The sequence below is a fragment of the Watersipora subatra genome, chromosome 4, assembly GCF_963576615.1.
Source record: "Watersipora subatra chromosome 4, tzWatSuba1.1, whole genome shotgun sequence".
In the NCBI taxonomy this organism is placed as follows: domain Eukaryota; kingdom Metazoa; phylum Bryozoa; class Gymnolaemata; order Cheilostomatida; family Watersiporidae; genus Watersipora; species Watersipora subatra.
This window is the reverse complement of record NC_088711.1, coordinates 25,743,957-25,758,901: the sequence shown is the minus strand read 5'-3', so window position 1 is coordinate 25,758,901 and position 14,945 is coordinate 25,743,957. Positions and strand designations below refer to the sequence as shown.

At 35.6% G+C, this 14,945-nt stretch overlaps 1 protein-coding gene across 2 annotated transcripts in view; it reads left to right on the top strand.

The window, feature by feature from the left end:
- LOC137395250 (replication factor C subunit 1-like) overlaps window positions 1-14,945 on the top strand; it is a 32,886-nt gene that overhangs the window by 3,224 nt on the left and 14,717 nt on the right. The window contains exons 3-13 of one of the 2 annotated variants that reach the window (XM_068082104.1): window positions 647-719; window positions 866-966; window positions 1,722-1,886; window positions 2,108-2,866; window positions 4,424-4,594; window positions 5,738-5,869; window positions 6,811-6,933; window positions 7,097-7,232; window positions 8,706-8,955; window positions 10,631-10,838; window positions 14,635-14,730. In XM_068082104.1, the coding sequence (XP_067938205.1) occupies window positions 647-719; window positions 866-966; window positions 1,722-1,886; window positions 2,108-2,866; window positions 4,424-4,594; window positions 5,738-5,869; window positions 6,811-6,933; window positions 7,097-7,232; window positions 8,706-8,955; window positions 10,631-10,838; window positions 14,635-14,730 (2,214 nt within the window). Of the gene's footprint in view, window positions 1-646; window positions 720-865; window positions 967-1,721; window positions 1,887-2,107; window positions 2,867-4,423; window positions 4,595-5,737; window positions 5,870-6,810; window positions 6,934-7,096; window positions 7,233-8,705; window positions 8,956-10,611; window positions 10,839-14,634; window positions 14,731-14,945 lie in introns of both variants that reach the window. The other variant, XM_068082103.1, reaches the window with a different exon arrangement.

The following is a 14,945-nucleotide window of genomic DNA, read 5'->3' as shown; positions in this document are numbered from 1 at the left end:
ACAAACTTTGAGATTTATACATATAGATATAAGATAAAGATATATGTATTTATACATATGTGTGTATAAATAACTAAAGTTTTGGAATATGTAATTGTACTTAGCTTTTTTCAGCTTGGCATTCTTCTCGTGAGTCACTGCAGTTCTGTTCCATGCTTCAGTAATATATACGTACACCCATATATTTATAGGTATATATGTGTATATATACATGTATATTTATACATCTATCCAAATTATATATATCTCTGTATATATATCTATAAATACGGTAGATGCTAAATGGTAAACATAACATAATTTCCAGCTAAAGTAAACAATTTATGTAGTTTTTGCTTTGTATTTCTTAAAAAATACCGTATAACATAAAGTGTCAAGTCAGTGCAAGTACTCAAATTTGATTTCAAAAACGAGAATCTCATAATTGGCTGTAAAAATATTGTTTTCTCTTTTGCCATACTTAGGAGAAAAAGCGTCGTATAGAGATATTATATTGTTATATATGTTAGCACCCTCGCAGTCTAGTGTCTCGCGAAAGATCATCAGGTGTATGCACATATTTATAGTAGTCGCATTACTATAAAATTATATACTACTATGTTATATATTACTACTTTATACTACTACAAATCGTATATTTCTGCAGTCGTCTGACGAGGATGTCACTGTGGTGGAAGAAACTCCAAAGAAAAAGTCCAAATCTGGAACTTCGAGCTCAGGTCTGAAGTGCTTTAAATCAACATTTAAAACATGGTTCTGGAATGATGCATTTGCTGTTCTTTGTGAGTTCTAACCATAGACCTATTAACTATACTATTAAGTATAGTTAATAGGTCTATGGTTCTAACGCTTGGCAATGTTGCAGGAGAGCCTAAAGTAAAAAAATCAGATAATGGAATCAAGTCATCTGCATCCGATTTCTTTGGGGAAAAGAAGGTGACTTCTGGAAGCAAAGTTCCTCCCAAGGTAGCTTTTCGTGTTGTCCTTTAACATTATCTACGAGATTATAGTGTAGAATCCATTATCTAGAATTCCACTACTCTCAGTTCAGAACTACATTTTGAAAGTAAAACCAGAACCCTGGGCACTTGCTTCTGGGAGTATCATCACTTCCTATTACACATCCTACTCCACCTATCTACTTCTTTCGTTATTATAACAATTTTTATTGGAATGATATCGCAAAAAATCGATACGGCTCGTTTTTTGGTAGGTCATGGATAGTTGTGTTACAAACGAAAAATTAGATGATACCAACTATAATTTTCCGGTTTATTCTGAGTAATGAAACGATAGTGAACATGTGCCTGATAGATATTATGCTCCTATTTATTATAACATTTATGGTTTTTGTCCGAATAGATGTGAAATTTTTTTTCTGTTTTGTGACATTTGCTGTGGGTTGCCAGACTTTTTTACTAGTGCTTTACTAAATCTCATTGTATTACGAACACATTTTGATATATTTAATAAGGGTTTAAAACCTTCGTACCATTTGACAAATTGCCAAAGGGTTACTGACACACATTGACGAGGACAGCCAGGGTTCAAAGGGTTAAACTCGTAAAGGCTGCTCTGTTCTAACCTAAGTCTCGTTTCTTCAACAAGTTTATGGTAATCTTTACTTCCGCTACGGTATTGGAAAATTTACCTACAATCAATGACAAAAGACTAGGTCAATTGGTCAGTAGCGGTGCTTAATCTCTTTTACATTTCTTTAGACGATTGCCTCTGCACTCTCCGAGGCGGTGAAAACGAAGAAAAGAGAAGACAAGAAAGTAAAACATAAAGTTAATGCTAAAATCTCGAAAGATGAAATCATAGTGCTTGGGAGTGATGAGGACTGGAATGATGATGAGTCATTCGCTCAGCTAATTGATGACAAGGCTAGTGTTAGTTATTGTCTTCTTTTGCTCGTACCTTACTTTACCCATGCCTCCCTTTATACAGTTATATACTCTTTATGAATGCTTCATTTTAGTGTTCTTTTTTCTGCAATTAACATTTTACAAATCGGTATTTATTTGTTTTACAGAATTTTTTATTTTTGATATTTATAATGATCTTTGTTTTTTTCGAGTTCTGTTTTATCTGATATTATATTTAGACTGAGGAGCATTTGGACAAAGACTTCAATAAAACATTAGATCAACTAGATAGATCCAAAACTACCAAGTCTCCACAAAGAGGTTCTTCTGATAGTAAAATGAGCAATGGTAAAAATGTAACGCCTGAAAAGACCGAATTAAGACTGTCTAAACGGATTCTTACTAAAGACAAGTCTGCTGGTGATATAACTTCGAGTGTGGTCGTGAAAACTCCAAGCAAAAAAGGCAAGTCTTCATCTCAGACAAGTAAGGGAACACCTGCAAAAGCTTCATCAAAATCACCTGAAAAAGCCTCACGTAAGGTAAAAGCTTCAATAACGGAATCCCAAGATCAATTTTTGGAGAAATCACCTACCAAATCTCCTAAAATAGCACCCACCAAGTCCTCCAGAAGTGCATCACAGAAATCTGGAAAACTGAGTACCAAATCTCCAAACAAAGTATTCGACAAATCTCTAGACAATAAGTCTGCAAAATCTGAGGAGGTATCCGAAAAATCTCCCGAAAAGAAACCTGCCAAATCTCTTGGGAAGACACCAACAAGACCTCATGATAAGATTCCTACGAAATCCCCCAGAAAAACCAGTTCTAAATACAAATCACTGCCTATCGTTGATGGTTCAGACAAAAGAAAAGTGGTTTCTACCAAAGTCCCAGATGACTTGTCGCCTGAAAGCAAGTCGAGGAGTTTTCAGGAGCAGACACCCGACTCAAGTATAAAAACCAGCAAGTCTGATACTCCTCAGAAACCTCCTAAGGTAACCCTTTTGCAAGAGTAATTATCACTAATTATTTTGTCCTTTCAACCAATTCATGCACTTATGATCTTCCTGATTTTTGAGACATAGTGGGTAGGTTAGCAGGTAATGTCAGAGCATTGATTTATTCTTCGAGCCTCAGGTTAGCAGTGTTGTACTTTCCTCACCTTAGACCTACAGTGTGTCGAAGTGCCTGTACCTTTTCCTAACCTTAGATCTGCGGTGTCTAGAAGTGTTTGTACTTTTCTTGTACTCCTAAGTCAGCGGTACTTGGAACGTCATATAAGCTCACTACTAGATGTAGCCCTCTATTCTTCATAGCGTTAGATGTCAAACTGTTTTATATAGTGCATCCTTGGGTTACGATTGCAATCTGTTCCAGGGTTGGCATGGTATGGAGAAAAATCGTATGTAGGGTTGTATAGAAACCATAGTAATTATATAATGCAAACATCCCCTGGTAAAAATCATCAAAATTTTATTTATGTGCTGTACATATTAAAAATTAGTAACAAAATAGTATGTTAACCTTAGTAACTATGTGTGGTCATGAAATACACTAAAGTTACCTACAGTAACTTTAGTGTATTCATTAGTTATGATCTGTATTAAAATGTAACATCACTATGTGCGGTATGTACCGTAGGGAGTTTTTACCTTTGAGGCAGGCGTACATATAACATACACTTTGAATTTAACTTAAATGAATTTAGTTTACTAAACACACACTTAGAGCTAAGTTTTAGTACGTACTTTTAATTATTTTACTCAACTTCAACATTTATCACAAAAATCTCATCACTTATCAGTTTTCGGCTTTATTTTCGTTATAACTTTTAGCCGACCTCATTAAAACCTTTTTCAACTTGATTCTCCAAGAAAGCCCGAGCGATGCTGTTCTCAAAAATTTTCCGTTCAATGCGTAATGAATTGGATTTTTGTTATCTAGTTAAGAGAAGTTGTCTGACTACTGACCTTCTGTTTGAAGGGTTGCAACTCCAACTTTGCCACTGGTTGTAAAAGGAAAATATTCCCGTTTTTCACATGAGAATTGCTGAACTCAGAGAAATCGGTCATCATGTGTTTTTTAAGTATTGTGAAAAGGTTTTTAGCAAACAGAATTTTGGCGTCTTTTCTATTTCGACGTACGTAATAAGCACATCGACTGCCAAATTTGAACTCGGGCAAAAATTTTGTTTAATCTGTATGGTGAAATAAGATTTGTATTTCGAAGTGGAAAAATCATCAAGTTTCATTTCATAAGGCGAAAAAATCGTAGGTCAGAGTAATCAAATCCCAAAGGTGCACAGTATAGGCATCATTCAGTCAGTCTAGATACAGTGACCATATTGTCGATTTTAGATTGCTTGTATTAAACTACAATGATCTGCGATATGTCAAGGCATATATGTAGATGTGACAACAATCAGCCATCCACTCGGAGGATTCAATAATATACGTTGAGCTCATGATACTCACCCAGAGCATGTTTAGTCAGGCTACTCAGACCTCTACTTGTGTCTATAAGCAGTGTAATATGAAAATGGAATATTTTAGGTGAACCTGAATGGGAAAACATTTGTAATAACAGGACAGTTGGATAACATGGACAGGGATGATGCTAAGGAGCATATATGCAAGCTGGGTGGCCGGGTTGTTAGCGCATTAAGTGGTAAGGTTAACTACCTGGTAGCCGGACAAGATGCTGGTGTCTCTAAGATGGCGAAGGTATGTGTGGTTGAGTTCTGAAGTTCCCTGCAGTTTGCGGAGTAATTTTAGAGAATAATATAAATTATTTTTCCCCATTGCGCTGTATTATATTACATTGAAGATCTCACGAAATAAGTAGCGCGTCTGGGAGTACTCTACAGCATTCAACATGAACTTTCACACAAATTCTTGCATTTTACAACGTTTACGTTGGGTACTTTATTCAATGTTGTAAAAAGCTCACCTAGCTGTGTTTTTATTATTGGTCGTAAGGTTTGTTTTAAAGGCTTGGCAGGTTTCTGTCACTCTTTAACAAATAACAAGTTTTTTTCATCTTCTGATTAATCCTAAAATTGACTTTAGACTTGCTTTGTTTGATATTTGCGTGAAAATACATTTGAACGCTGCCAACCATGCAATATTTTATCTTTGCATAATTGGATAAACATTTTGGTCTGTTTCATATTTTTAGATGAGATAAAAATAGGAAATGATACGGTTTTCTTCATATTCTAACAATATTCATCGAAAATTGTAGCAAAGTGATGTTTTAAGTTTCTTTAACTTGCAAAATATTTTGCTAGTTGAAAAAATTAGCAATTTAAAGATTTAGCAATAATGACATAACGTGATATACATGTATCACTACAGTAGACGCTCCTATAGCGTAAATTCCAAATAACATAACAAATTTATGTCAAGTTTTTTCTTTCTACTACGTAAAAGATTCCTTATAACGTAAAGTGTCAAGCCGGGCGAGTTTTCAAAATCGATTTGAATGATAGTTTATTTCGCCGCACTTGCGGAACAAAAACGCGTTATCTCTATTAATATAACTTTCGCGACATTGTAGTTCGTAGATTGATCGTTAAAAGAGTCGACTAAAACGCGAATAGGATAGCTGCGCAATTGTTCATAAATACAAAGGCAATCGATTGGTGCAGGTGTTGAACTGTGACCGCTGAACGCTGTGTATATCTCTAACACACTAGACAAGATTCGTCTTGCCTAAACAACACGTCTCACTTCTTGAAGACCGGAGTGCGTTATAAATTGTTCAGCTGTTCGTGTCAATAGCTCAATATCAAATATTTGCACTTTTGCCCAATGGTTAAAATCGACTAGCTGTGTTTTAAAACTCCACTAATTTTCTTTTGACAGGCGGAAAAGATGTCTGCCCTGAAGATCATCAATGAAGCAGAATTTCTTGAGCTTATTGGACCATCTGGAGATGTATCGCTCGCTGATGGTATGGATTCATCTATGGACATAGATGAGCCAGCTCATACACAGGTACTGCATTTGGACTTGTTCTCTCAGTCCAATGTTTCAAGTGCGGCTAGAATTCATGTCTATGTTTTCCTCAGAGATTCATAGAAGTTTTTAATGACGCACTAAAAGCGGATCGTTTTATCACTTTGCTCCAGATTCTACAGCATATATTTTCTTCATATAGTCAGTTTACCCGTTCCTCAGATTAGCTTTCCTAGGAGCTAGAACATGCATGTATGTAGTAACACACATTTTCTACACGTACTAAAATTGTTCATAGTCGCGTGTCATTTGCTATGTTTTTGTGTAGCTTTTTTTCTCCAATCTAATCTTTTTGTGGAGAAGTACATGCAGCTGAGTGGATCATTGGCATACGAAACTAACTTGCATAATGATCAGGGTCAATTTCAGACAACTAGTCTCCTTTCATGCTAAATAATTTGTCTCACGTGTTTTCGCACTATTATAGTCTGTGAAATGTGAATTTTGTATGTGTTAAAAACTGAGTGTAGAGTTATTTTATTATCTTGTGTTATGTGTCAGCTGCCAAAGCTTTTTATTTAGAGTTACATGTCACCTGCCATTGGCTTTCATCTCGTGTTATATGTCACCTGCCATTGCCTTTCATCTAGTGTTATCTGTCACTTGCTATTGCCTTTTATTTAGTGTTACATGTCGCCTGTCATATAATGTCATGCGTTACCTTACCAATTATTGTCTTTTGTCTAGCGTTGTGTGTCACCTGTCATTGCTCTTCATCCAGCGTTATGTGTCTACTGCCATTACCTTTCATCTAGTGTTATGTCCAAGTTACCATTATCTTTCTAGCCTTGCATGCCACTTGTCATTGCTTTTCATTTAGTGTTATGTGCTACTTGCCATTGCCTTTTATCTGGTGTTATGTGTCACCAGCTGTTAGTTTTTATCTAGTGCTGAGTGTCACCTGATATTGTCTCTCCTAGTTGAAGGATGCAGCTTCTCCCGGTGTTAAGTTGCAGCAGCCAATAAAAAGTTCTACCAAAGAGGCTGATGGGCTGCTCCCTCCACCCTCTCTGCCTCGTGATCAAACAAGCGATCTTCTTTGGGTAATTTGTTAAACCTCTGATTGAAGAATAGTTTGTATATGCTAATGTAGCCTCAGTTCATCAACCGCGTGTGGTTATTGCTCGGGTTTTTTTATTTGTATTTTTTCATTGAAAGAAACTATGTCTTTAATGGTTCATCCAACAAACTGTTTTATGCCATCAGGTGGACAAGTATAAGCCTACATCCGTTAGTAAGATAATCGGACAGATGGGAGACAAAAGCAATGCTCGCAAGCTTCTCGTGTGGCTTAACAACTGGCATCGACATAAGAAACTTGGCACTAAACCCGTCTCTAGTTGTGAGTGCAAGTATTTCTCAGGCTTATATCACATTATTCCATGGTAATATAGCACACGCAAACATTTGTAAATTGTGTTCATTAAATAAGTTCGGAAAAAACCCAAGCTTCAGTAAAATATGTTTATTAAATTTGACTTTAGCCGTTCAAAAACCGTAAAACAAATCATTTACATAACCTAATTGTCTTTAATTATTATTTTCGAGTAAGCATAATGTACGCGACTTGCAGGCGCTTGTTGCTCTTAAAACTAGAGACAATTTCTGTCAGATTTGACCACTAGGAGCTGTGGCAGATTGTAGCAAAAACGATCGACTGCAGCAGGTATTGGCCACAATGGTCAGTGTTGCCATAACAAACAAACATTCGTGACAACCAATAGGGACTAACAACCAATAGGGACTATATCAACCAGTGGTCACTATAGCTGCTGGCGCTGCATATCTTGTTAAGTAATTTTTGTAGCAACTAAAATATGTGACCGTACGGTAGCATATTTGGGATTGTCAGTGGTAGATGCCGTTTATCCTTTTCGCATTAGTTCTTTATATTTCAAACTGAGGTAGACTTGTTTACTTTAGTAAGAGCACTTTTTATCATGTATATAAAAATGAGCACTTTAGATTCCCAAAGCTTGTCTGGACTTTCCATGCAAGAAATTCTAAATAAGGCGTGATATTTTATGTTGAGTTTGGAGCATCGATCAAACACCTGAAACTGGTTTGACCTCAGTAGAACTACTTCTAAATTGTTCATTAATGTTATTTTTACAGTGATGTTTGTAATTGTGATTTATGAAACTACCTAGTAATTTTTTTGTTCTTTGTTATATATGGCATAAGCTCTCTTTGTTATCTCAGACTATTTATACTATAAATATTTGAGAAGTACGTGTAGGTTTTGTAGACATTCTGTCTGCCATCCAACATTCTGTCTGCCATCCAAAATATTCTCAAGATATGGATCTACATCTGTATTTCGGGCACCCATTTTATCTTGATCTTATCCTTGAGCCAAAAAAGATTGGCCAATGAAATATTATAATGTTCCTAACACTCCAAAGGCCACTAATCTATTTTTAAATAGTTACATGCGTACGTTTGTTCAAAAACCATGCCAAATTTAGTGACCTTTGTCGCTGAATATAAACTCATTTTTAATTGGATTTTTGCTATAATGTGCAGATACAGTTATCTTAAATAAAAGTCCAGTTTAAAAAGGCAAATATCAGTTTATATTTAATGATATTTGTGTGTAGCATGAATCCTTAGCTGTTCATCGATATGCATATTACCATAATGCATGTAATAAATACTTCACAAACTATGAATTAATAACAAATAGTATGTTTATTTTAAGCCATTTCATAATTACAATCACCACTGTATATGCTTAGAAAGATTGTTGGCTTTCATAATATTTGTGCATGTATTTGACTAACTTTTATTCGAGTGATATGTGTGTATTTTCCAGTTGGAGGTTTTGGCCGGGGTGACCCAACTGGTGCTGGCTTTAGGGCCGCTCTTCTCTCCGGACCGCCAGGCATCGGTAAAACCACATCCGCTGTTCTCGTTTGCAAGGAAGCTGGATTTAGCTTCTTTGAAACAAATGCTTCGGATTCAAGGAGCAAGAAGATTCTACAGGGGACGATTGGCCAGGCTCTTGGCAACACCACACTAGTTGACTATATGGGCAGTAAGTGGGACTTGGCAACACCACACTAGTTGACTATATGGGCAGTAAGTGGGATTTGGCAACACCACACTAGTTGATTATATGGGCAGTAAGTGGGACTTGGCAACACCACACTAGTTGACTATATGGGCAGTAGGTGGGACTTGGTCAGTTTTAGTTTCATTGTTAACCCTTTGGAGGGAAAATTTATTTTCAGTGTTTTTCTCCTCACGTAAATTAATTTCGAAAAGATTATTGATATGCTGTATGTTCACTATTTTAGTCATAACTTTTAGTCACAATGTATGGAGTAATTTGCAACATGAAAAGTCTGAAGTTCCTCGAAATATTACAGTGTTGTAAATCAGTACAGAGTTCTTTTTAACAAATGAACGACCTTTGAACAGTTATTCATGCCTTCCTTTTTCCTTCCTTGTTAGTAGAAGACTGGTGCAAGTGGTTGTAATGGTAAAAAAGATTGCAATATTTTTCTTAGAATAAAAACAACTAATGATCGAAAAACAGTATACAACTTCGTTCGTCTCTATGAAGATCCTCTGAAGCCGTGGAGAAGTTTTTGTGAGGGAATTGAAAATTTTACTGATGCAATGGAAAAGTTTAAAACTAGTGAAAATCAAGAGTTTGTTTGGATGATATCAAAAGTATCAAGTCTAAGAACAAAAATATAAATAAGTTACGTTATTCTGAGTTTGAGAGATTAAATTAGACTCTGTATCACTATCATGATTGCTAGTTACGCTCTGTTTGTCACACTATTTGTCTCAATTTGTATATTTTTAATGTTAACATCAAAAGACATTAAAAACCTCGTGCTAGTGATTATTATTTATGTATTTAGTTTTTTACATATAATTTAGTTTTTATACTTACTTGTTTACATAGTATTGCATAGTGCATTTATCTTAATATAATCACATTAAGCATTTATTGTTAAGTTCTTGGTCTGTGGAACGGTGTAAATAAAGCATGGTGTATTCACATAAGAATATATGCTTCAGAATACGACGGTTGAGATATATGAACCAGATGCCAAAGTGGGTTGGCTTCATAAGTTGAGCTGAGTGAATTCTTATGTTAATGTTAAATCGTTAGATGAATCAGTGAAATCTATAAATTATATACTATTATTGTGTAAAAATATTCATTCATATCGATGTATTATGGAAATTTCTCTCTGCCCAAGCACTCCTTCCATTGCAACTTATTTCACTAGATGTGCGGTTCCATTTATTCATCAATTGAAGGGCACCGTGCTGAGAGTGCCTCATACACATGCGAAAAAATGTAAATTTGTGAAATGTAAACACTAATATACATGTAGGTATGATCGAGTAAATTTCATCAGAAGTGTTATATATTAGAAGTGTTTCATACACTTAGTGCACCTAACATGGAACATTACCCTGGTCATGTCTAAGATAGGCTCATATTCAAAAACTAACCTAAGTAACCTTGTATAATAAACCATTGAATAAAAACTAATTTTAGGTGCTCACCTGGTTCGAAAAAGCTTTTGGTATCATCTGATCCAAATAATACACTATTCATAGTTATGTTGCTGTTCATAAAAGTTTTATTCCGTCTTAGTGCTTCATACTTTGATGTAATGCTTTCAGGCAATCATATTTTCTATTCCGCATCCATGTATTAAGATTTCACAAATGAGGTCTGTCATGCTTGTTAGATCGTGGTGAGACTAACAGCAAAAAACACTGTATCATCATGGATGAGGTTGACGGTATGGCTGGCAATGAAGATAGGGGAGGGATGCAGGAGCTTATCCAGCTCATCAAAGGCTCTCAAATACCAGTCATATGTATATGTAATGATAGACAGAGCTCCAAGATACGCTCTCTGGCAAACCATTGCTTTGATCTCAGGTTCCAGCGACCAAGGGTTGAGCAGATTAAGGTAACACAGTGTTTGAAATTTAATTTTAATATCTCACTTTTTTGCAAACAACTTGAATTTGCTCGCTTTGACTAAACTTTTTAGGTTTATTGGCTGTATTTGATTACAAAATAACACTTATAAAACTGATTCAGTTTATCATGGCTGATTCTGATCTCTTAACTCAGCTCACACCAAACGCTCAACTTTGCTTAGTTTTGAGTTGCTTGTATTGAAGATGTGGTTGCGTCAAATTTGAGTTGATCTTAAAAGAAAGTATTTTTTTCCTCTATCAGTTGATATGTTGTTTGTTGTGTTAGGCGATTTCATTGCCAAGATATTTGAAGATTAAAATCGAAAAATTCTGATCGCGGTAGAAACGCTCAGGCCAAAAAAACATGCCCAGACTTGCCCAAAATGATGTCACGCTTAATATATCTGTCAATATATCTTGTATTCACATTGGCTATTTGCGATAAAAGTCTAGTCCTACGCGGCTCTATTGGCATATATTTTATTTTGTATTTGCTCATATTGGCTAGAATAAAATTTTAAATCCCGCTACAGATACGTTATTATGAATGTTTCAAAGGCCTCAAATAACGAAAATTGAAAATTTGTCTTACTCACTTTCTCCAAATGCTGTGTAAACATTTGAGTACCGACTACCGATTCTACCTGTCTACGGTAATTCTGTCAAGCAAACTATGTAGAATAAGGTCTTTGTATCGGCACAGTTCCGCCGCTACCCACACTAACGATATACAGCCTCCCAAAAGCCCCGCCCACATATGCTCGTCGCCTATCCTTGGGGCGGGGCTGTATATCATTGCCCACACCGAAAACTAGTTTCTTACTACCGTAAGTAAAATAAGCAAGCTGCGTCTTTGAAAAGAATATACATAGGGATAGAGTTTCAAGGATGAGAAGTCTGCTGCAAACTGGATTTGAACTCACATTCTCCAGTTCTGCGGACATTCATATACCGTATCCAACTCACTAAAATATTCTGCAAATCATGTTTTGCATTATCTTCAACAATATAATTTTATTATATAATTTTTACAAGCAAAAAGATTTTCATCTCGGCATAAAGCTTTTATTAAAAATATCAAGTCGTGGCCACTCACATAGTTTTAGTTGATGCAATAAGACAAATTCATCTACTGCAGCAAACTCAAACAAAACATCATGGTTTATGCAGCACACATTCAAGTCTCTCTTTCCCATTTATGGCAGTTTCCACACTGACAAAGCTGCTTCGGCGGGTGGGACGACATAAACATCCTGTAATCAGTTAAACAAATGCAATAACTATATGTCAATCATAGATATGTTATTCTGACGCGTATCTACTGAAAGCTTTCAAATTGGGAGTTAGATAGATTGCGAGTGTAATTTTAAAAACGAATAAATGTTTAACAAGGCACAAGTACGCCAAGCCAACGTTTCGAAGTTTTAGTTCTGGAAGTTAAAGATTTGCATTGATCAATCAATTTTATTCACTTTCTACAAGTGAGAAGTGAACATCTAAAGTCAAATCATAAATCTAATTTACTAGATAAAACTGCCACAGAAAATTTGAAGCAAATGTAGCTAGGTGAACCGATAAAAAAACATAAAAAGATAATTAGTGATAGCAAAAGGTTATAATTTTATTAATTAGTACATGTATTAATGAGTACTAAAATATTACCTTTAGTATATTCATCAATCTAAGCCATTGTATTGCTAGATGCTATGGATTAAAGAGAAGCCGTCAAGAACTCACTGTACATACGTATCTCGCACGCCCAGGAAATTACATTTTAGCCTCAAACAGGGAAATATAATCTGAATGTAAACTCAACAGGAAAATCTATAGGAGACTCAAAGTAAAAGATAAATTTGCATCCATTCTCTGATCTTCCTCCGTAGAACTTTAACCACCTGATGCCCAGAAAACTCAGAGTCACCTTCGCGGTAACATCACAGCAATTTTTACAATTATGTTCGCCAATAAAACGTGTCGATCGAGTAATTCATCAAAGTAATGATGTTAATTAATTTAGTAAATATCGATGTCCATGCGATTTAATAATAGAGTAAAATTCCTAAATTTGAGATCACAGACAACGTGTTTTACGAGTGATAACATTTATTACGACCTATATAAAAATTTTGCGCTGATGATTGGCTAATGAAGCGACCTTATATTTATCGCTCGTGGTTTCTTTTCAGATGTATCACTAGTGACGTAACGAAAGAAGCACCCGCTGGAACGTGAGCTTTTTAAAAGAGGGCCTCATTCAAACGCATATATCCCTGGACAGGGTTGGTCTACAAAGACAAAAATGGCATCAAATTGTAGCTGATGTTTTAGCCTTTTATGGGTCTTAATTTCATTAAATCGACCTTTTTGACGCAACCACATATTTAATGAGAATTCTAAGAAATGTATTATTACAGTGTGTAGTCTGCAGTCATAGACAATGGGAAACAAGTTACTGTTCAAAATTTATGTAAAAAATTTATTCTTTCTTATCAATTAATTGTTTGTTGCTTCTATAGTTTATATATAAACCTCAGATAGGTCAGCTGGAATCATGATAATAAGATTGAAAATGCAAAATAAATACAGTTCTAATGAGAGAAATCTTAGCGAAAAATTTGTTCTTTTAAAATTACTGATTAAAAGTGATTTCAATTTAACCTGTCAGCCAACACATAGCTAACCTGACAGTCAACACATATCGGTAGCTAACCTGTCAGCCAACACATAGCTAGCCTGACAGTCAACACATAGCTAACCTGACAGTCAACACATAGCTAACCTGACAGTCAACACATAGCTAACCTGACAGTCAACACATAGCTAACCTGACAGCCAACACATAGCTAACCTGACAGCCAACACATAGCTAACTTGACAGCCAACACATAGCTAGCCTGACAGTCAACACATAGCTAACCTGACAGCCAACACATAGCTAACCTGACAGCCAACACATAGCTAACCTGACAGCCAACACATAGCTAGCCTGACAGCCAACACATAGCTAACCTTACAGTCAACACATAGCTAACCTGTCAGTCAACACATAGCTAACATGACAGTCAACACATAGCTAACCTGACAGTCAACACATAGCTAACTTGATAGTCAACACATAGCTAACATGACAGCCAGTACATAGCTAAAAAAACAGTTTCAGCTAAGGCAGTCTTCCTTGAAACACTAAATTTTGTAAACTGGGAAATGTTTCCACTCTGAATCGAAATGCTTTTTTTGTATTAAGTTGTCATTCAAAAATTCTTTCTCTTGAACAAGGTAATTCTTTCTCTTGAACAAGGTATGACTAGATAAAAATATTTGCTGGTAATAAAATTTGCTATTTGGTCAGAGGTAATTTTGAAACCTTTGTTTTATCCCATTTTGGATTTTTGGAAACAAAATTTCTCAAAACATCAAAATGATTATCAAAATAACACTATGTAAGGTAACTTTATAAGCCCTATAGATTTTCCAACACATTCTGGTTTAGTCTTTTTGAAATATTAGCTAGTTGGTTTCTATGCTCACGTATGATGGAAGTCTAAAACTGTGGTATTGTGTCTGGCTTACTTCTAATCAAGTCTGCTCCCACTGATTTGAAGCAAACATCAATAATATGCGTAATGTCTACAATGGGAAATGTCCTTGCAGTATCCTTTTCGAGGCCTTTGCTCATCAGCGTTCATTGTTTTGCTGCTGCAGGACGGTAGAGGCAATCTGAAAATTGTTTGTTTCTAGTATTTTCTTTCTCTAGATAATTCATTGTCGTATGCTGTGTTGTAGGCTGCGATGAAAACTGTGTGCTTCAAGGAAGGAATTACCATTGATAACAGCTCATTGGACAATATGATTGCCTCGTCCAATCATGATGTCCGACAGGTATGCCTTGCATAGCATATAAACTGAGATTATTTATTAAATTGGTCTGCTTTTGAAATTGTAAAATATAACTTGACAAAAGAATTACATTTTATGTCACTTTGACAGCTAACGATGATAAGAAATGGTGGTACTTGCGATATTCACAAACATGCAGGTTTCTTGAAGAGGTTTGGTTAGGCTAGCGTTGTCTAATAATATCTTTAGTTCCTCCA